This window comes from Podarcis melisellensis (genome assembly GCF_964234715.1).
Source record: "Podarcis melisellensis genome assembly, chromosome: 4".
NCBI classification, from domain to species: domain Eukaryota; kingdom Metazoa; phylum Chordata; class Lepidosauria; order Squamata; family Lacertidae; genus Podarcis; species Podarcis melisellensis.
This window is the reverse complement of record NC_138531.1, coordinates 44,766,946-44,788,271: the sequence shown is the minus strand read 5'-3', so window position 1 is coordinate 44,788,271 and position 21,326 is coordinate 44,766,946. Positions and strand designations below refer to the sequence as shown.

General features: G+C 41.9%; 1 protein-coding gene across 11 annotated transcripts in view; it reads left to right on the top strand.

Annotated features, from left to right (window-relative positions):
* The window catches only part of DMD (dystrophin), a 1,007,479-nt gene that overhangs the window by 779,416 nt on the left and 206,737 nt on the right, over positions 1-21,326 (top strand). For all 11 annotated transcript variants that reach the window (XM_081908923.1, XM_081908930.1, XM_081908919.1 and 8 more), the window contains one exon: positions 934-1,123. In XM_081908923.1, coding sequence (XP_081765049.1) covers positions 934-1,123 — 190 coding nt within the window. The remainder of the gene's footprint in view (positions 1-933; positions 1,124-21,326) is intronic.

The following is a 21,326-nucleotide window of genomic DNA, read 5'->3' as shown; positions in this document are numbered from 1 at the left end:
ACAGCCAGTTTTGCATGATTATTGACCTTCACACATTAATGTACAGTGTGTCAGGCTGTCTGCTTTACAAATCTAGCTTTTGAATGTAGTTCTTGACTACATGATACATGAATAAGAGAAACATATGTTACAGAAGTACATGTGTTAAAGCCAAATCTAGTACAATTGCTTTCATGAAAAGTACATTTAGGGATTGAGCTAAGGTAGAAAAAAACCCCACAAGAGTTCTCTCAGAAATGCTCATTTATCTAAAAGCTGAGGTCTTTAATTGCTTCTTCATTTAATAGGGCCCAAATTATGCATTTTAAAATACCATGAGTATCAACTTGAAGGATTTTTAGAAGGTGCTTAACTTTTCAGTTGGAACCAGTGTTACTTTAGGTTGAGATTATCCTTATTGAAAACCAATAGCCGGGATAGCAAGGATTGCAAGGACAGATAGAAACAATATATATTCAAAGTGATATATGGGACCTCTAGCCTTGCAACTTAGATATACCAGTATTTATGGTAAATTATAGTTCCTGATTAGTGGTCAAGAAATATTTTATGTGGCACCTGACAATCATCTTATAGAGAAGATTTTAAGGGGAGAGTTTTGATTAAGGAGCTCTTTTTATAAATTTAATAAAATAAAGATGAAGTACAACCAATGTTCATATCCATAGAAGCAATTCCACTTGTCTTGTCAGCCTCTTCCCTCCCTCCTCCCTTACCTTGCTCTGTCTACTATAGGTAGAAATGAACATTAACTGGTAGACATAGAAAAGCAGACAACACAAACATTTTTATCCCCCCTCATTTTATTGTGGAGTTATTTACGGATTTATTGAAAATTGCTCACACTCTCTTTCTGCTTCCCTCTCTCTACAAACTATCCCTGTCCTGATTCCTATCACTACGCTGCATTTGACTATATTTGTGCTTTCACAGAGTTAGTGAGCGAGAGGCCGCATTAGAAGCAGCCCTAAGGCTGCTACAACAATTCTACCTGGATCTGGAAAAGTTCCTCGCCTGGCTTACAGAAGCAGAAACCACTGCCAATGTTCTGCAAAATGCCACACACAAAGAGAGAATACTAGAGGATACCCAAGGGGTTCGGGAGCTCATGAAGCAGTGGCAGGTAAGTCAAGTGATTTGAATTATAGAATTCTTTTATACTATGAGGAATGAGCCCTTTCAGCTTACGGAAAAGGGATGTGCTCACTTTTAAATTGTGTTTCTCTGTGTTAATGGCAATAAATGTGTGTTTTATTAATAACAAAGAGAACAATGAACATGCTTTTTATTTAAATCTTCTTTAAGGGAGTGTTTGATGTTTAAATAAACAGAATATTGAGAATTCAAGTACTGTTTGCAGGGGAGAGAAGGCAAATAACATTTGCTAACAGATGCTTCTATGTCACACATATAACTGAAACAGATTCTTGACAGACCTTTGGCGTAGATGAGCATGCTGTACATCTTTTGTGCTTATTACAGTAATGTAAAATCTGTCTAGATGTTTCTGGTTTGCCTAGCTGAACTAGTTTAGTTTTCTATGTCACTGGAGAAAATTAGGACTTATGTCTAGTACATGCCGATGAGATGAAACTGAAACAATGTCTTAATTTTCACTAGTTATAGATAATTAGGGCACACATTTGTTTCCCCCGCTAGAAGCAAACAAATAACAAAGGCATCTTCATATCAGGGTTTCTTTCAGACCCAGCTTTTAATAAAATATTCAGTTGCCACATTTTAAGTGGCACTGCAAGCAAGCTTATATTTCCATTGTGTTATGATTATGCATCATAATGTCCATGGTTTTGATCATAATGTGCCTATGTGTGTCTGATTTGCCAAGCCAAGATGTGTATACAGAGCACAGCACTATAGTGTAAAATATTTTTACAGTGTTATTAGATGCCAGTTGGGAATGCATAATTAACTCTAAACATAAGAACTCTACTGTGTAAAGACCACATGAGTTAATTTGTTGCTGAATTAATTTTTATGGCTTTATTTAATAAAAAAAAACCCTACCTTTTATAGTTATTTGGTTGCTAGCTTTGTTATGGTGCCAATGTGTGATCTGACAAGGCATTGCCTTGTTCCCCTACATGTATTCATCTACTATAACCCTAGAGGGAACTCAAACATCTTTCTCATGAGGGGACTGTACCTACATCTAAAATTTCCCCTTTAGAAATTATAATGGAGGTGCAAATGCAGTTCTGCAAGCCATTTACATACCAAAATTTATGTTACTCTAGGAATAGGGTTGAATTAACAGTGTAATTCTGTTCCCTGATGTAGAGCCACATGTACTCATGGTTGTATCCAGTGCTCACTTTTTGCTAACAGAAATATTTTCTCCAGCATAAGGAAAGGCACTTCATTTTCACTAATCCCCCCCCCCATCCTGCCTTCTATACCATATTCCATACCATTCCATAGGGTCCCTCAACCCCAAGGGAAAGTTTTTGGGAGCCATAGGGGGATGTGTTGAATAAGAGGGATCAGCAAAAATGAGGTACCCTGCCTTGCACAAGCAGAAGTACCGGTACTCCTGCTAGCACAGAGCCACCATTGAATGCAACCATCAAAACAAATTTAGTAATATTGAGACACAGATATATAACCAAAGCTGGCCTTCTGTCACTAAATATAACCAAAGCTGGCCTTCTGTCACTGAATGTTAATGCCCTTAGACATATGCTTGAGGCAGACACTCTTTGGTGGGTATAAATATAGATATTTACAGGCTATAGATGTGTGTTTTCTAACGGTGTGAAAACGGTGTGACCACCAATATATCAAATGTTCATTCACAGTGTACAATGGGGATGAGGGCGTATGATATTATTGCACATTTTGTTGGCATAACGATGTAATTATATTGTCTTTGCATTATAAATGCAGTGTTAAATAGCATCTGTACGGAAGCATAATTTGTCAGAGCTGACAATAACATGAAAGTTGAAGTGACTCACATCTTTGCCATGCTTTCTGGAGTTTTCCTATATATATATGTAGGTGCGCACACACACACACACACACACAATAACTAACCGTTAATCAGAGGAGTTGTGTAATTACATTTTATGTTTGATTGTCTAATTTAAATACATCATGGACTCCCTATGAGGCCTGAACTGATACATACCCATATTAAAGGAATGGAAGTAATGAACTTTATTTTCTGCTTTAGTACTTGTGGTGATGTGAAATCTCCGCTGTGTTAATTACCCTTGTGGGCTTGTGGCAATAATTATATGTGACATTGCCTTCCAGATCTGTGATATTAGATGTAATTCTGAAATTGGCATAGATTTATCCTGTTATTTTATCAGTGTAAACATTATATATTAAACCTGTAGATCAATTTAATTAGCTGTTGATAGCTCTCTAAAACTTAACAAGTAAGCTTGCATTCGACAACTATCATTGTCTGAAGTAGGTGCTTTACCCCAAAGCGAAAACTTCTGGGTTTCGGTTTAATAGTAATAATATACAGAAGACAAATTTCAGGGAAATATCTAGTAATCGCATCCCCCGTCTAAATCTAGTAATCTCCCCCCCCCAAAAAAAAATAACACAGGAACAGTTTGATGGACTATTCTAACGGCCCATCTGGTCCAACAATCCTGTTCTCACAGTGGCCAGCCAGATGCTTGTAAAAAATGGTAAAGGGACCCCTGACCATTAGGTCCAGTTGTGGCCGACTCTGGGGTTGCGGCGCTCATCTCGCTTTATTGGCCGAGGGAGCCGGCGTACAGCTTCGGGGTCATGTGGCCAGGATGACTAAGCCGCTTCTGGCGAACCAGAGCGGCGCACGGAAACGCCGTTTACCTTCCTGCCAGAGCGGTACCTGTTTATCTACTTGCACTTTGATGTGCTTTCGAGCTGCTAGGTTGGCAGGAACAGGGACCAAACAACGGGAGCTCGCCCCGTCACAGGGATTCAAACCGCCGACCTTCTGATCGGCAAGCCCTAGGCTCAGTGGTTTAACCCACAGTGCCACCCACACCCCCAGATGCTTGTAGGGAAACCCATAAGCACAAGAGCACTTTTGTATCCTGTGATTTCCAGCAACTATTACAGGGAGGCATACTGCCTCTGAAAGTCATGGGTCCCATTTTGCTGGGTCCCATTTTGCCTCCGCCCCCGGGCTGATGGTGGACAAATGTTGTCCTCATCTTCAAACATGGGAAAAAGAAGACCCAGGTAACTACTGACTGCTCAGTCTGACATCAGTACCAGGGAAGGTGTATAGATAATTAAATGGTCAGTTTGCGAGCAGTTAGAAAATGATGCTGGATTACTAAGACGGTAAGAGCTGCTTGATAGTGGAATGGACTCCCTCGGAAGGTGGTGGGCTCTCCTTCATTGGAGGTTTTGAAGCAGAGGTTGAGTGGCCACCTTTCATGGATGCTTTAGTTGAGATTCCTTCATTGCAAGGACTAGATGACCTTTGGGGTCCCTTCCAATTCTACCATTCTGTGGTCCAATGAAAGTTCTTCCTTGAATCTCCTTTCGTGTAATTTGAATCTATTGGTTCCTTGATTTCATTCTGAATCTCATGATCTCCTTGGACATTTTGATCAGGAGAACAATAGGTTGATTTTTTTTTCTCCATTTCCTTAGAAACATAGGGTGCTTTTTGTCCCTCGGGACACAGCATTTTGAATCACCACGCTATTTGTAATTTTCTCAAAGGAATAGAAGTCAGCTGAAATTGGTGAACATGTGATAAGTACCTTATAAAACGTTTCCTAGTTTCCTAGTCCACCTAAATTTACAATCTGAGCAATTTTTAAAAATTTAAAAGGGTAAAAGTTTCTGGTATCTTCCCTGAAATGTGTTAATGCAGTCAGTTCCTCCAGGTACATTTGGGTAGAGGGATATGCATTTGATGAAAAGTTTTGAAAATGTCCCCATGCTTTTTACACTCCCATGAGTGCTAAGGAGTCATTATAGCTCCAGAAATTGTTGCTATGCTTTGCGACTATTGTACTGCTGAAGGGGTTTCCTTATGTTAAGGAAAGGTTTATTCTCAGAATAGCATCTTCATGCATAAAACAGGAGCCCATTTATATCCAGAATTTGCTGGGTTGCAGCCTTGAAATCAGAGCAGCACTTCAGTAGATATTATAAGGCTATTTTAGGAGGCTGTTTTTATGCAGAGTTTCACTTTTGAGGCTTTTTATGGACTATGGGTAAGAAAACAGTATTCTCTGTAAGTACAGCTATAAGATGCATGCTCTGCTGAATGACAGGATGTATACACCTTAGCTAATGCTTAACAGTCATTACCTTAGGCCTGCTAATGTAAAAGCCACTTCAATTTGGGAGCTTAGATAGAAGACCATGTTATATTTAACCTACTTTAATGGTATTTTATTAAATGTAAAGAAACAAGAGGCCCTTCTATCGTACTCCTCCGGATGAGAGAAAGGCTTTCAGTGGGTCACAGCCCAATCCTGTGTATGTTACTTGGAAGGATAATTAAATTCATTGGAACTTCTTGTCCATTAAGTGGCTGCAGGATTGTAGCCTATAACATTAGATAAATTATTAGAATTGATTATTCAGCAGCTGCACAAAAATGAAATACAGAGGAAATGTTTGGGGTTTTTTTCCTCAGTTCGGTTCTTTTGTATATCACTTCCATCTTTCTTTTCCTCCATTACTTCTACAAATTTATCCCATTCTGTAGGCTCCTGAATCTTTTAATTATTTCTAATGACACCACACCTTCTGGTTCCTCTGTTGACCTAGTCGCCTTTGACTGGACTTAACCGTCTAGGGTCTTTTACCTTTACCTCTTACCTTTAGCTTTCTAAGGATAGAGAGTACTTTGTTCTCAGTGGCTAATTTATTTATGCCTTCAGGTACATATTGGTATTGTTCTTCAGTACCATGAACTTTCTGCCTTTCATTCCACATGCTTTCACTTTCACTACCTTTCACTTCTGGGGGTGCTATATCATTTTAAATGGACCTGTTGTATTTTGTTTCTTCTTACCAGGCCCATGCAGAGCTTGTGTGAGGCCCATGGCGGGAGTCTTGTTAGAATAAAGTTAGGAACTGAAACAAAAAACATAGCTGGCTCCTGCTGGGGTTCGCCAGCAAGCTTAGCCCTCCAAGGCCTGGAGCAAGTGTACCCAGCTGCCCATGCTGCCTGGGCCTGCTTCTGACCACCACAAAATCTCACTATTAACTTGTTTTCCTCTTACATCCACATGCACAGCTATTGGAAAGTATATTCCACTTGTAAATTCTAAGCTTAAAATTTTTATTCTCAGTGCATTTCTCTTTTCCATGTAATCAGTTGAAATGAATATCTGACACTGGTGTGGCTAGCTTCTAGCCTGAGGGCCAGATTCACCTCCCCAAGCAAGTTCCCATGGCCCCTGAAAGGCTCGCGCTCTCTCTCTCTCTCTCTCTCACACACACACACACAGAGAGAGAGAGAGAGAGAGAGAGAGAGAGAGAGAGACTTAGTTTCTGCGGGGATGGGGGGATGTAGTAAAAATTGTGTACAGTCATAGAAAACTCTAATGAGGACATCTGAAGTCATGAGTTAAAATTTCACATACTTGCATTGTGCCTGTGTGCTCGGGTTTGTGTGTACTTATTTGTTTTATTTAACCAGCTTTTTATTTTAAAAACATTTATTTATTTTTTAATGGTTTCCCACACACACCTGCAATTTCATTTGAATGCCACTTTCACTGTCAATGAAAAACAATTGAAGTAAAGGTAATCCTGACAAAAAAGTAAATGTAGTTTTTATATGTGGATTTTGCTAACATATATAAAATATTTCGTTATTAATTATGGTTTGTTTCTGCTGATTTGTAAATTAATGTCACATAAAAAGATAAAAATGTTGCTTTTGAAATATTTCTCATTAAATTATAGAGAAATTTAAATAAATAATAGAAAAGAATGCCTCTGGTAGTATCTTCTGTTTCTCAATTATTGCTGTTACCAGAATGAATGATTGCGGTAACTTGAAGGCAATATTATTGCAGTGGTATCGCAGAAAACAGATGAGATGCAAACTTCAAAATCTAGCACTGAAATGAAAGTGCAAGTCAAATCCTTTGAAAGTGAAATCTTTATTTGTGTTATGGGAAGATACGTATGAAAATCAGTTTGCTAGAATTAAAGCCAGTCACATGTCAGCATCTTTGTTAATTAAATGGAGAGGAAAATCTGGCTAATTAGTCTACACAGAACAGACAACCGAAAGTAGTACCTGAAGTGCAATTTAGAAAGACATGCATTGCAAATTTAACTTGATGACACTATCTGCTACTGATGTTATACTGGGTGATTATAATCTCAATGATGTGTTTTTAATTGAAGATGTAGCCTATGATGGAAAGGTGAGAAATCATTTTACAAGTTACCATAGAGATGTCAATTGCATGCCCAGATTCTTAGTTCAATTAAAATACCTTACTGTTCAGTGTATCTCGATGAGGATGTTTTGCTTTATATTTAAACTCCCAATGCAAAATGTTGCGAAAATGCAAAATAAGAAGATTCTTCTGCTTGGTTTTGTGCACAGGAAACACAATGAAATTAGTAGAATGAAGTGCTGTCATCTAGTGACTATGATACCCACTGCTGTGCATCCATATCTCTACACAGTCTCGGGGTTTTGCCTCAAATAGAACTACATGTGGCTGTGTAAATCTATAATTTATACTTCAGTAAATTTCCCAGGTGACTTGAGATTTAACTCCAGTCTGGGAAGTTATAAAAGCAGTTCTACTGGTCCATTATTTTGATTATCCATAAGGCAACTGTGTGGGCAGAAACAATACTGCTCTTAAATTCCCATGCAGAAGTGATTTCTCATTACTATATTTTGAGTGGTTTTACATATGCACTGGAAGTAAAAGGTTAAGACTTCCAGAAGTTTATATCATGTTAAAATATGTTTGTCTTTTCCCTAAGGTCTAGTTCAGTACTCTGCTTTAGGTGGGAACGGTGACAGTTATGATATTTCAATGTGAGACATTTCTAGGATTTTTGTGAAAATTATCTTACTTTGAGAATAAAATATGATGTTGCGCACTTTCCACTTCCCTGAGCAGCGAAATGTTCCACTTGAGTTTGGTTTTCTTTGGGTGAGAGTGCATAGGAAGACAGCCCTGCTAGCTCACATCAGACTCTCAGAGTCCTTAATCCTTTTTTCTGTCCTTATTCAATTCACAGCTCTGTTTCTCAGTCTCTTCAAAATTGCAAACTCCATCTTCTATACACATCTGCCCTTAGCTTTGAGGTTGCCTTCTCCAAGCTCTGATGGGTATCTCCATTAAAACACTCAAGAGAGATTTCCAGGTATCCTAACAATTAAATCCCATGAAGAAACATCAACCAAACAAAGGACTTTAACCCAGAAGCTATAATACCATATTGAGGAGATCAGTTGCAATAAACTTTTTTCTTTCATGGATAAATAGTCATCAAGTGATATATATGGGGGGGGGACAAATATTAAGCTGGAATGCAAAATCCACACAGATTTTGCAGTGTCCCAAAGTAATTCACTTTAGGGGATTGTTCTGTTTGTTCCTTGCTTGTTAGAGTGGATTTTTAAAGAAGAGGATTTGTTAGTTAGCAGTTCTCTATGGAGTAAGCTAAACTGCCTAGGCTGAGCTAAATTCCTTTGCTAATTTGTCATGTAGATTTTTCCCCATTTTATGTGTGAATCCAAAATCACAATATTGATTAAATACTTTATTATTTTTAAAGAAAACAAAACACTCTAATACCCTGAAACCAATCCACTAAAGACACTGGTGTACTCTGAAATTAATTAAAAGCTAGCTGAGGCTGGGTGCAGAATTCCACAAAGCCAATGCCTGTGTTAAATATGCGATTAAGAGAAACTGCTGTGTTAGGAGAACTCAAAAACCCATCACTACAAAGCTAAATATACCTAATTTATTACACCTCTCTGGATTTTGATACTACCTTCATCTCTTGTGTGTGTGTGTGTGTGTGTGTGTTGGAAGCTGCCCAGGGAGGCTGGGGCAAGCCAGTCAGATGGGCGGGTACAAATAATAAAAGTAGTAGTAAGTAAAGGTAAAGGTACCCCTGCCCGTACGGGCCAGTCTTGCCAGACTCTGGGGTTGTGCGCCCATCTCACTCAAGAGGCCAGGGGCCAGCGCTGTCCGAAGACACTTCCGGGTCACGTGGCCAGCGTGACATTGCTGCTCTGGCGAGCCAGAGCTGCACACGGAAACGCCGTTTACCTTCCCGCTAGAAAGCGGTCCCTATTTATCTACTTGCACCCGAGGTTGCTTTCGAACTGCTAGGTTGGCAGGCGCTAGGACCGAGCAACGGGAGCGCACCCCGCCGCGGGGATTCGAACCGCCAACCTTTCGATCGGCAAGCCCTAGGCGCTGAGGCTTTTACCCACAGCGCCACCCGTGTGGAGTAGTAGTAGTAGTAGCTTTTTAATTTGAGGTTTTTGTTGTTTCTAAATTAAGGGACGTAGAATGTTCCAGGGATGAGTGCAACCATGTGGGGGCAGTCACAGTGGTTCAGAGTGGGGGGAGGTGTGGGTAAGGGGAAACACAGCACAGGCAGTTATTGACTGTGCCATTTGCCAGCCCCTCCTCCAACATAGGGAATTGCAGTTGTCCTATCAGCCAGCCCTTGGTTGGCTCTGAGTAAGACCTCTCTCACCCATGGATTATAGATGAGGAGGCCAATATGGTCTTTATCGCTGAGACCTTGTGGGTGAGCAGGGTGGAGTTGGTCTCACCTAGCTAGGCCCACCTGGGTACTTGGTGCAGCATCAAGGCAGACTTGAGGGTTGGGGAGGGGGAGTTGCTGTCGTCTATAGAGATTCCATCTCTTTGTCTCCCAGTTCTCTGTCCAGGGAGGCGGTGGATATTGAATGTGTGTTCCTGGCACTGGGCAATCAGGACAAATCTCGCTGCCTGAGCTAATCTCAGAAGTAGTGTTGAGGACTCCTAGACTGCTGGTTTTGGGGGACTTCAACATCCATGCCGAGACGACTTGCTCTGTGGTGGCTCAGGACTTCATGCCTGCCATGACAACCATGGATCTGTCCCAACATGTCAACTGGCCCAACACATGTGGCAGGTGACATTCTGGACCTTGTTTTCTCAACTGGGCAGGAAAAGGGTGATACTGACATTAGTCTCTTATGGTCAGATCAGTTCCTGTTGAGATTTAGGCTTTCAGCATCTTTTCTCCTCAGCAGGATATTACTTGCATCTACCAGGTTCTTGACTCTGCTGCTACAGCAGATGAATCTCAAGAGGTGTCCAGAGCCCTATTATGTTGGAGGAGTTTCAGTTAGTAAGGCTTGAGGATGTGGACAAGGTGCTTGTATCTGTCAGGGCAACCATTTGCACTCTGAACTCTTTCCCCTATTGGCTGATAAAAACTAGCAGGGACGGCTGGCTGGGCCAGGGAGGTGATTAATGCCTCCCTACAAGGGGTGTGGGTATGTGCTTCCTGTCTGCTTGAAGGAGGCAGTGATAAAACCACTCCTCAAGAAACCCTCCCTGGATTCAGATATTACACCAATCCTGGCCCAACTACACTGGCTGCAAATTAGTTTCTGGGCTTTGAGCTATAAAGCCTTAAATGACTCAGAACCACAATACCTCAAGGATCTCCTCTCCCCATATGAAACAACCCTGACCCTGTGATCATCCTCTGAGGCCCTTCTTCTTGTGCCTCCTCCACAAGAGGTCCAGAGGATGGCAACACAATAATGGGCCTTTTCTGTGATGGCTGCCTGTTTGTTAAATTCTCTCCCCAGGGAGGTTCAACTGGCACCTTCATTAAATATCTTTAGGCACCAGTCAAACATGTTTCTCTATAACCAGACCTTTGGCTAAGTAACATTCTGTGTCCTTTATACTTTCCTTTATTTGCTGGAGTGGGGTTATTGCATCATATCTGAGAAATTTAAATTCATATACCTGATATAATTCAATTGATAGCAAACTTCACCTAATAATATATTCCAGTGCAGGATTGCTGCCCTGTTTGCCTTTCCTCCATTCTTCTGACAAAAAGGCTCCACATATTTGTAATAAAATATTATGTTTCCTTGCTATTCAGATATTAATCAGTACTGGATTAAAGTGGAATTACATAGTGCAGGGACATTAATAGTGAATGATTACTTATATGATTTATAGTGCAATGAGTACCAAATAAATCAATGTCTTGGCAGCCCAAGTAGAACATAACCCTTATTGCCACCCATCAAAAACCCACTAATGCTTAGTGATAACTGGGATTAATTAGTGATATGGTGTTATTCATATTGAAACACTTGCTAATCCTATTTAAAATGGATGTAATATTAAAGCAGGGAATATTCAGATAGTTCAATAATGAGCTATTCAGAATCTTTTTTTTAAATACATATTTTTATACCCATAAGACCTCTAAATAGCTTAAAATATGTAACATTAGCACTCTTTATATGGATGCAGGCACTTCAGTGCTGAAATGCTTGCAAAATGTTGGTTTTTGTTTACCTTACTCTCTATTGAAATGTCATTTCGTTTGTTGCTATTGATGCTTTAGTCACTGTAGAAAGTTCAGATGAAACGTCTAAAATATTCAAAACCAATATTGACTGAATTCATTCTAGATAGGTTGATGGAGTTGTTATGATCTTGAGTTGAAACTAAACTGCTGAGAATATTGAACTAGATGCTAAGTAGCATTTAGTGGGAAAGTGTCTTGAAGTTATGGAAGCAGAACTAAGCTCTTCATACACTGTTTCTATAAAAGTAATTGAGCAAAACAGTATTTACAAGGAGAAAAAGTCAGTTTCTTTCAATAAGAGAAATACATGAAATGCCTTGTGTGGAAAAATTATGTAGCAACAATACTGTGCAAAAACTGCATGCTTTCATTTTCAGGTTTCAATTTCAGTATCTATTTTTCTTAAAGGCATGCAATACATAGGTCAGAGGTTTTTAGGGCACTGCTTCAACAGGAGGAATTATTTAGCAAAGCAGTACCACTGGCATGTTGGGACTATGAAGTGCGAATGTATGATTTCTGTTCAGATGGGTTCAGTCGCAGCAAGGCTATTTTTAATGTAATACAGATGAAAATGTACCAGAGAGCAACACTGGTTATTCTTTCAAACCATTGTTGCCTTGAAATATACATACTCTTCTGATACACAGTGGAAGATGGTTCAGAATTAATAGGCAACATATTCTCCAGTGAGTGAAGGTTCTTGAAGAAAAATAATAATTGGCTTCACACTAGTAAGTTACAGGGCATATTGTAAATTGGCATTGTGCCACAGCCTGGTGCTTTTCAAAGAACTGTTGTTACCTAAGCACAAGCTGTTTTTGAATTGTATGTTTGGAGTGGCCAGAAGAGAAAGTTGAATAGATATGCATTTCCCTTTGTAATATTATAGTTGAGGAGCCTGAAGTTTGAGAGGAAGAATAGCTTTAGAAACTTTGATTCATGCATGTCTGGAAAAAGAATAGAAAACACACTAGATAGCAGTCATATACTTTCCTTGGAGTAAGCCCCATTCAATGGCACTTCTGAATGTATAGGATTGTACTGTAGTTTGTATTGTTCCTGTAAATTTTGTAGTTTTTACTTTGGGGTAGTCAATGTGGTGCCCACTGCCCTTGAATTGTTGTTAGACTAGCATTCCCATCAGCCAGGAATAATGGGAGTTGATTGATTTATTATTTAATTTCTATACCTTTTAATATATCGAAACTATCTCTAAGCAGTGTACAAGAGATAACTTCAACAAAATATTACAAAAATACAGTGACATATCAAAATGTTGCATTAATACAAAGTTACTGATATATAGAAATCACTATCAATTCATTTTCCTTCTGACACACCCTCCCTCTCACCTTCCGGGTTCCCACCCCAGGGTCCAACAAACTCTTAGCTCAGCCCCAAAAGTCTTGCAATCAGAAGAGTTCCTGGAAACAGCAGACATGACCCTCGTCTCTCACTCTAGACTTGATTTTAATGGATGAGCCCAAGTTGGATGGTACTTCCTCAGGCTGCCCACAGCTGTGTTCCATTCAGCTGTACTCTCCAGTCCCAGTTCCAGGTACAACAGGGTTTTTTTAGTTTCCCAGGCGGTGCAAAGGATGGGGAAAGGGCCCCTCCACTCACAGCTCTTTCTTCACACACTGCCCTTGCCTCCTCCTCCAGATTCTTTGTTGTAGTGTAGTCCAACAACACTTTGGAGGGCCCCATATATGCTCTCCCTGGGACAAAGGAAGAGCTTTGCTGAAATTATACAGTTCTACTGTAACACTGAAATATGTAGTCCTGTGTGTTAGAAAATGATAGAATGTGTTTCTCCAACTTTGTGTTCAACGTACTGAAATTTTCTGCCTTTGTCTGAATTTGTACATTGACAAAGAACGTATTGAGAATTTTGTCTCATTAATTCTTATGCACATTTTAGCATTTTTAGCAGTCAAGTAATAATGAAAGCTTCTATGTTTTATTGACTTTCTGAATTAATGTTGCTTGGCCTTTGGAGGGAAGTCAAACATAATGAGATCAATTTGGATCTTTATGTTTTTATAATCAACTTCTCATGTCTTTTAATCTTAATTTTGACATATTAAGATGATATGTACTGTTATATTAATAAAACACATGAAGTGAAAGGGCTGAAAAAGATGTGGTGACAAGGAACTTTAAATGCTCTGTAAAACAGACTCTACATGAAGCATCTCTTTGCTCTGCCAACATATATCAGATGGTGGCGCATAATGTTGTATCCCAGAGATGACTTGTAGCTTACATTTTTCCATATTTGGGCATAGCTATGTGTTCCAAACCACAAACAGAAGTTTAAAACTTTCTCATGTATGAAAGGGTGAAATGGAGCAACTAAGTCTAAGGGTCAGTACAATGTGCTATCACCATGGGAAACTGTGGTTATATCTTGATCCAGGCTGTTATGTTGCCTACGGAAAAAAAGAAATCTTATATGAACTGACCCTCTGTTATTGATGTTTGTAGCATGCATATTCCATCAGAACAGATAATTCTGTGACATCTGCCGCAGAGACATTTCCTTAGCTATGAGCATGATCATTTTGGAGCTATTTCTGAAGCTAGAAATGCCGCTTGCCAGCATTATGCAACTGTTGCTACAGCCATTCCTGAAAAGAATTCTGCTTGCAACAAGATTAAGGGAAGCTGTTAAAAACATCTATAACAAATTTGTTTTCTAAAATTATTTGGGATAAAAGCTAGAAAATCATAATTGTTCTGAAATTGCACCCCAGCAATGAAAACACAGTTGCAGTCTTTTTCAAAACATGTTTTGTTTTTCTGAACATTTCAAAATGTACAGATTGTCATACGATTTAGACATAAAAATTGAGGTCACAATCCTAAACACATTTGCTTGGAAATAACTGTGTGACACCCAAACTGCCACATCTAGCATAGCCTGAGCATTTAAGTGATGATCTATTGGTCTGAAGGAAGGGTGTGCTTGCAACAAGAAGATTCAAGACACTTCCGAGTACCTGAATTTAGCATTGTGGCCTAAGACTGGGTTTTCATCAAGCGGCTTTTGCAAGATTACTCTGGGAAACTGCTAGTGCAAGTATGTCATCTCATTTCATTTCTTAATTAGGAACCCATTTCCAGTTTTTTGTTGAGGGGAAGTTGGGACCAGATCAAACATACTCACACATTTTTGCCCTACCCAGTGTTGGCAATCTACATTTTGATAACAATGTTTGAATCTTTCCTGGTGTGCCAGTCCAGTTGTGTATTAGCTTGTCAGCAATTCAGCTGTAGCACAGTTGATGGTGGTGCATGATTAGACTGGTGCCTGTACTGATACGGGCTTTTGGTGGTACTGAATACATTTTGGCTCTGTGATACATCTGAACCAGCCTCCTTATTCTTATTAAACACCCCACAAGTTTATTGCTTAATACTAGAGCCAGGAAGTATTTACAAGAAAGCAGATTCCTTATGATGAAATGCTTTTTAAATGGTGAACTGGTAGCCTGGCCATCTGGCCTTTGTGCAGATGCACAAGATCCTGAGCATGAGGTGGCCCAAGCTGAAAAATTAGGTAGACTTGTTTGTATTTTATGTTTTATTTTCTATTTTTAAAAAGGGCTGACATATATCTATCTATCTCAAAGCAGTTTTGATTTGTCAGTTAATGTTTGAATTGAGACCAATACATATTTTGAAAGAAAGACAGTCTATTAGCTACTAATCTTACATAACTCTCGGTAATTTCAGTTTTGTGGTTTGTAATTGCAGAATGAGAAAGAGAGAGAATATTTAAAAATAGCCTTAAACAGTTACAAATTATTATTTGATTGGCTTGTATTTCTCATAGCATCAGGATTGTTTCACTCTGAGCTTGTTTGTAATGAATGACATGTGAAATGTAATTTTGATTGGAGGTATAAATATTGGTTATTTTATTGCCTCAGTGGTTCATAGATTCTACTTTTTCTGATTCAGTTTTTGCCTTCAGCATGTTGCTTCCCTCCCCCCTTTAAGATTGTCAGTTAAGCCTTATGAAACTGCTTCCTTAGATCAACTAATGTATTTTTGTTTACTTCTTATATATAAGAAGAAAAAACACAGCATAGTAATATAATTTAGATGAATAGTTCATCTATTATAGCTGCCCAGTTACACAAGACCAAGTATGAAACAAGCAAGCATTCATTCTAACCTGCTCAGATAAATTGTCAGTTCAAGACTTGCGTATTTGCATGTGATTTGACAGTGGTACAGTGGTTTGCAGCTGGGGAACGTCAAGTCTCATGGCAGGACAAAAGTGTACCACTAATATGACAGAATTTTTCAGGTCCCTGCTAAGTTCATGATTTACCAGTATAGTGATAGCACATGTGTCTGTGTTAAGATCCTCTCACAACAAAAATATCAAAGCATTATATTTTATATACATTTAAATACTGCTAGCATAATATACCTAACAAGAACTATTTAGGAAAACAATTTATGATGCTATGACATTTTATTCTAGAATTAATGGAGACTGAGTTTTTCTACATAATCCACATACTATCTAGATCTATTGCATATTTTTGCCCCAGAAAAGTGCTTAATCAGAATTATTCCAGAAATTTTAGTTTCATTAAATAAATAAAAGCTTATTACTGTTTGATTCTACATTACCCCACAGTGGTGGTGTATTCTCAACTGCCCAGCAACATTGTGGGTGGGTGTATACCAATAGCACAACCACCACTTACTTCTTCATTCACATGTGTAAACTGCCCTGAGACCTCCGGGTATAGAATGGTATATAAATTCAATTAACAACAACAACTCTTCACATGAGGCATGTGTGGGGAGGAACCACACCCGCCATTGTGGATGGCACAGTGTAGAATCAATTTAGATTGAAAGTGGCATATTGAGGATGAGTATCAATGATTCTGGATTGAGAGTGTTCTCAGCCTAGTTCAGATGTGGGTTATACATGTACACATTTTTTAAGAAGTGTAAGCAATGTGTTAAAAAGCATTGAACTGAATTATCTCAAGCAAGAACCTAGATGGAGCATCTGGCTCAGATCCATGTTCCCTCTTTAGAATGAAATAACTATCTGTAACATCAGAATCAAATAATTTGAGGCAGTCAACAAAAGGTCACTGGATTGGCAACTTAAGTACAAGGTGCATGGTCACTGGTCCTTCATAAGATCAACACAGAGAATGCTGTTGCATTTTTGCTGTTCTCAATGTCCTCCTTTGAAACTATGGCCTCTCTGCAAAGAGCTACTAATCACTGCTTTTTCTTGCTTTATTTTGCTTGTTCTTCCTTTCCTAACTTGCAAATGTTTCTTTCTCACCTGACTTAGCAGCCTTGATTAGATTCCTCATTCTTGCCTTTCCCCAAGCCTTTTCCCTACATGATAATTTCACCTACATATCTGGAAGACGCAGATCTCGTTCCTGTCCTGCTATGGGCCAGATCTGCCTCTTCCTTACTGCAAGCTTTGATCTCAGATTCAGGCAAGGGTGAATCCAGCCTACTTTTGACAGCAGATAGATCAAAATAAGGAAATATGCCCGTTTCTGTGTGCATGTGCAATGGAATGAGAGCTGTGGCCTGGTACCATATGGCTCTGGTATGTGAGTGGGTGTAGCAATCATGTGAGGATGGGGTAATTGCGTAGACTTTCTCAGACAATCATTATTGTTACCAGTTTTATTATCCTTTCTAAGTGATTCCAGCAGCAGATAGTGTATTTTCATGCGCGCACACTCCAGACATATAGGATTTCACTTCACAATAGAAATATGTGAAAGAGGTTTTAGAAATGCCGTCATCTGTAAGATTCTTGCATTACATTGCTTCTTACATGCAATTGTTTTCAATCTGATATCAATGAATATTAATGCAGGTTTACTCACAAAAGAAAATACTATAATTCATGGACAGACATAGCTTGGCCACAGTGGTCTATGCTCTTGTAACTCCTGACTGGACTGTTGCAGTGGATTGAGAGCCAGTGTGGTGTAGTGGTTAAGAGCAGTAGTCTCGTAATCTGGGAAACCGGGTTCGCGTCTCCGCTCCTCCACATGCAGCTGCTGGGTGACCTTGGGCCAGTCACACTTCTGGGAAGTCTCTCAGCCGCACTCACCTCACAGAGTGTTTGTTGTGGGGGAGGAAGGGAAAGGAGAATGTTAGCCGCTTTGAGACTCCTTCAGGTAGTGATAAAGCGGGATATCAAATCCAAACTCTTCTTCTACATGGGACTGATCTTGAAGATGACTCAAATACTTTAATAAGTGCAGAATGAGGCTGCCATAATTTTGTCTTGTTCACCCAGATGGAATCATATCACATCCATTCTGTAATAATTACATTGGCTGTGTTTTCACTTCTGAGTCCAATTTAAGGTACCAAGGTTTAGGTTTAAAGTCCTAAAAGGCTTGCAGCCCAAATACTGGAAGGGATGCCTCTTTCTATATGAGCCTTCCTATGCCTTGAGATCTGCAGAGGGTGTTCTTCATAGGCGCCGACTCCATGGGGCCTGAGGGGGCCCAAGCCCCCTCAAAAATTCGTTTGGGGGGGCTCCGCCCCCCCCAATAATTTAAGGAAATTATTACCATAAATTTCGCTCTGTGCGTGTTATTGAGCGAATGTGTGGTCCCTGGAGCTGACTCGCCGGAGCGCAGGGGCTTTCCTGCATTCTGCCTCAGGGTCTTACTGCCCACCCGCTTCTGTTGCTGCGTTTGCTCAAACTCAACAAAGAGCAGGGAATCCCCTGCCCTCCTGGCAAGCAGAGGGTTAAGGAAAGGATCGAGTCCTTCCTTCTAATTCTTTCCTAGTCACACTGCGTGCAGGCTCCAGGTGGGAGAGAGAGAGAGAGAGAGAGAGGGCTGGCTTTGGGGGGGGGGACTTTTGCCTTCCTTTCCTCCCCCCCACGCCGTTAAACTCCTCGCCTGCATTCTTAGCCAGCTGCTTCTCCGCACACCCCTCTTGTGCTTCTTGTCCCTTCTGTGTTTTTCCTTCCCTCCCAATTTAAAACGTGGTGACAAAGCACGGATCCACATGGATCCTCAGGATTTTTGCATCGGGTCACCCCAAATTCACCATCAGATCACATTACATGTCCATGGCTACAGTCTGTACCAAAAAAATCACACACCCACTGTTGCCTGGGGCTGCAATGGTGCAAAAACGTGGTTACAAAGCATGGATCCACAGGATCTTTGCACTGGGTCACCCCAAATTCACCATCAGCTAACATAGCATGTCCATGGATACTGCCTGCACCAAAAAAATCACGCACCCACTGTTGCCTAGGGTCACAGTGGTGCAAAAACGTGGTTACAAAGCACGGATCCACATGGATCCTCAGGATTTTTGCATTGGGTCACCCCAAATTCACCATCAGATCACATAGCATGTCCATGGCTACATCTTGCACCAAAAAAATCACGCACCCACTGTTGCCTAGGGTCACAGTGGTGCAAAAACGTGGTTACAAAGCATGGATCCACATGGATCCTCAGGATTTTTGCATTGGGCTACTCCAAACTCACTGTCAGATATTAAAAATCTTTATAAAATAGAGAATTAAATACATACAGAATGTTAAATTTTCAGTTTCGAAATATTAGTACTAGTTTAGTACTGTATTTCTATATTACAATAGTACTGTATTAGTTATTTTCAAATACAGTGGTGCCTCGCAAGACGAAATTAATTCGTTCCGCAAGTCTCTTCGTCTTGCGAGTTTTTCGTCTTGCGATGCACGGTTTTCCATAGGAATGCATTGAAAATCAATTAATGCGTTCCTATGGAAAAAGCCTTCCCCCGACCTCTTCTGGCGGGCGGCATTTTAAAATCGCCCGGGACAGCGGAGGACTTCTCCGCTGTCCGGGGCGATTTAAAAGCCCCTGGGAAGGCAGGCAGGGGGGACAAAGGCTTTCCCGCCCGGCCGCCGGCTTCGGGACATCGTTCCGATGCCGGGCGGCTGGGGGAGGCTTTCCTGCCCCACCGCCCGGCATCGGGACGATGCCCCGATGCCGGGCGGCTGGGGGAGGCTTTCCTGCCCCACCGCCCGGCATCGGGACGATGCCCCGAAGCCGGGCGGGGGGGGGAGGCTTTCCCGCCCGGCCGCCCGGCTTCGGGACATCGTTCCGATGCCGGGCGGCTGGGGGAGGCTTTCCTGCCCCACCGCCCGGCATCGGGACGATGCCCCGAAGCCGGGCGGCTGGGGGAGGCGTTCCTGCCCCACCGCCCGGCATTGGGACGATGCCCCGAAGCCGGGCGGGGGGGGAGGCGTTCCTGCCCCACCGCCCGGCATCGGGACGATGCCCCGAAGCCGGGCGGCTGGGGGAGGCGTTCCTGCCCCACCGCCCGGCATCGGGACGATGCCCCGAAGCCGGGCGGGGGGGGGGAGGCTTTCCCGCCCGGCCGCCCGGCTTCGGGACATCGTTCCGATGCCGGGCGGCTGGGGGAGGCGTTCCTGCCCCACCGCCCGGCATCGGGACGATGCCCCGAAGCCGGGCGGGGGGGGGAGGCTTTCCCGCCCGGCCGCCCGGCTTCGGGACATCGTTCCGATGCCGGGCGGCTGGGGGAGGCTTGCCTGCCCCACCGCCCGGCATCGGGACGATGCCCCGAAGCCGGGCGGCTGGGGGAGGCGTTCCTGCCCCACCGCCCGGCATCGGGATGATGCCCCGAAGCCGGGCGGGGGGGGGGAGGCTTTCCCGCCCGGCCGCCCGGCTTCGGGACATCGTTCCGATGCCGGGCGGCTGGGGGAGGCGTTCCTGCCCCACCGCCCGGCATCGGGACGATGCCCCGAAGCCGGGCGGGGGGGGGGAGGCGTTCCTGCCCCACCGCCCGGCATCGGGATGATGCCCCGAAGCCGGGCGGGGGGGAGGCTTCAAAAGCCGTCCGGGGGCTTTTAAATCGCCCCGGACAGTCCCGGGGCGATTTAAAAGCCCCCGGTTAGGCAGGCAGGGGGGGCAAAAGTCTTTGCCCCCCCTGCCTGCCTTCAAAAGCCGTCCGGGATAGCGGGAAGCGCTTCCCTGCTATCCCGGACCGCTTTTAAAATGCTGGCGGTGGGGAGCAAAGCCTTTCGCCCCCGCCGGCCTTCCTGGACCTCTTCTGAAGTCCGGAGGGGGGGGAAGGCTTTGCTCCCCACCGCCAGCATTTAAAAAAAGGTCCCCGAGATTTCCCTATGGGCTTTCGTCTTGCAATGCAAGCCCATAGGGAAAATCGTCTAGCGAAGCGTCGCAAAAACCGAAAAACCCTTTCGTCTTGCGGGTTTTTCGTCTTGCGAGGCATTCGTCTAGCGGGGCACCACTGTACTTAAATATTTTTAGGGTGTAAGACCCAATTAAAGCCTGTTATTTACATACAGTATTACAGTATTTACATACAGTATTAGGCATACTGTATTAACTTTATTAACTGTATGAAAGCATTAACTTTGAGATATTATTTTTATTTAATGAACCCTCAGCCTTATTCAAAGTAAGCTTAAATTAGCTATTTCACTTATTAATCAAAGTGCTATTACCGTGCGACAGCAATATTTTATGTTTTATTCTTTTAATGATAGTTTAGGATTTATTTAAATATCATTTCAGTCTTTTCAGAGCTATATATTCACTGCTCTGTAATAGTCTATAAGCATAATTGTTACTGTAAATTAAATTAGCTTTTTACGAAAATACCGTGCGTGTTTTGTTTCTTTTTTCAAAGCCAAAAAGTGTTTCAGGCTTGTCGAGTTTCCCGGAGTGTGGAATTATAGAGAGTCGAGTTTTCGGGGTTCT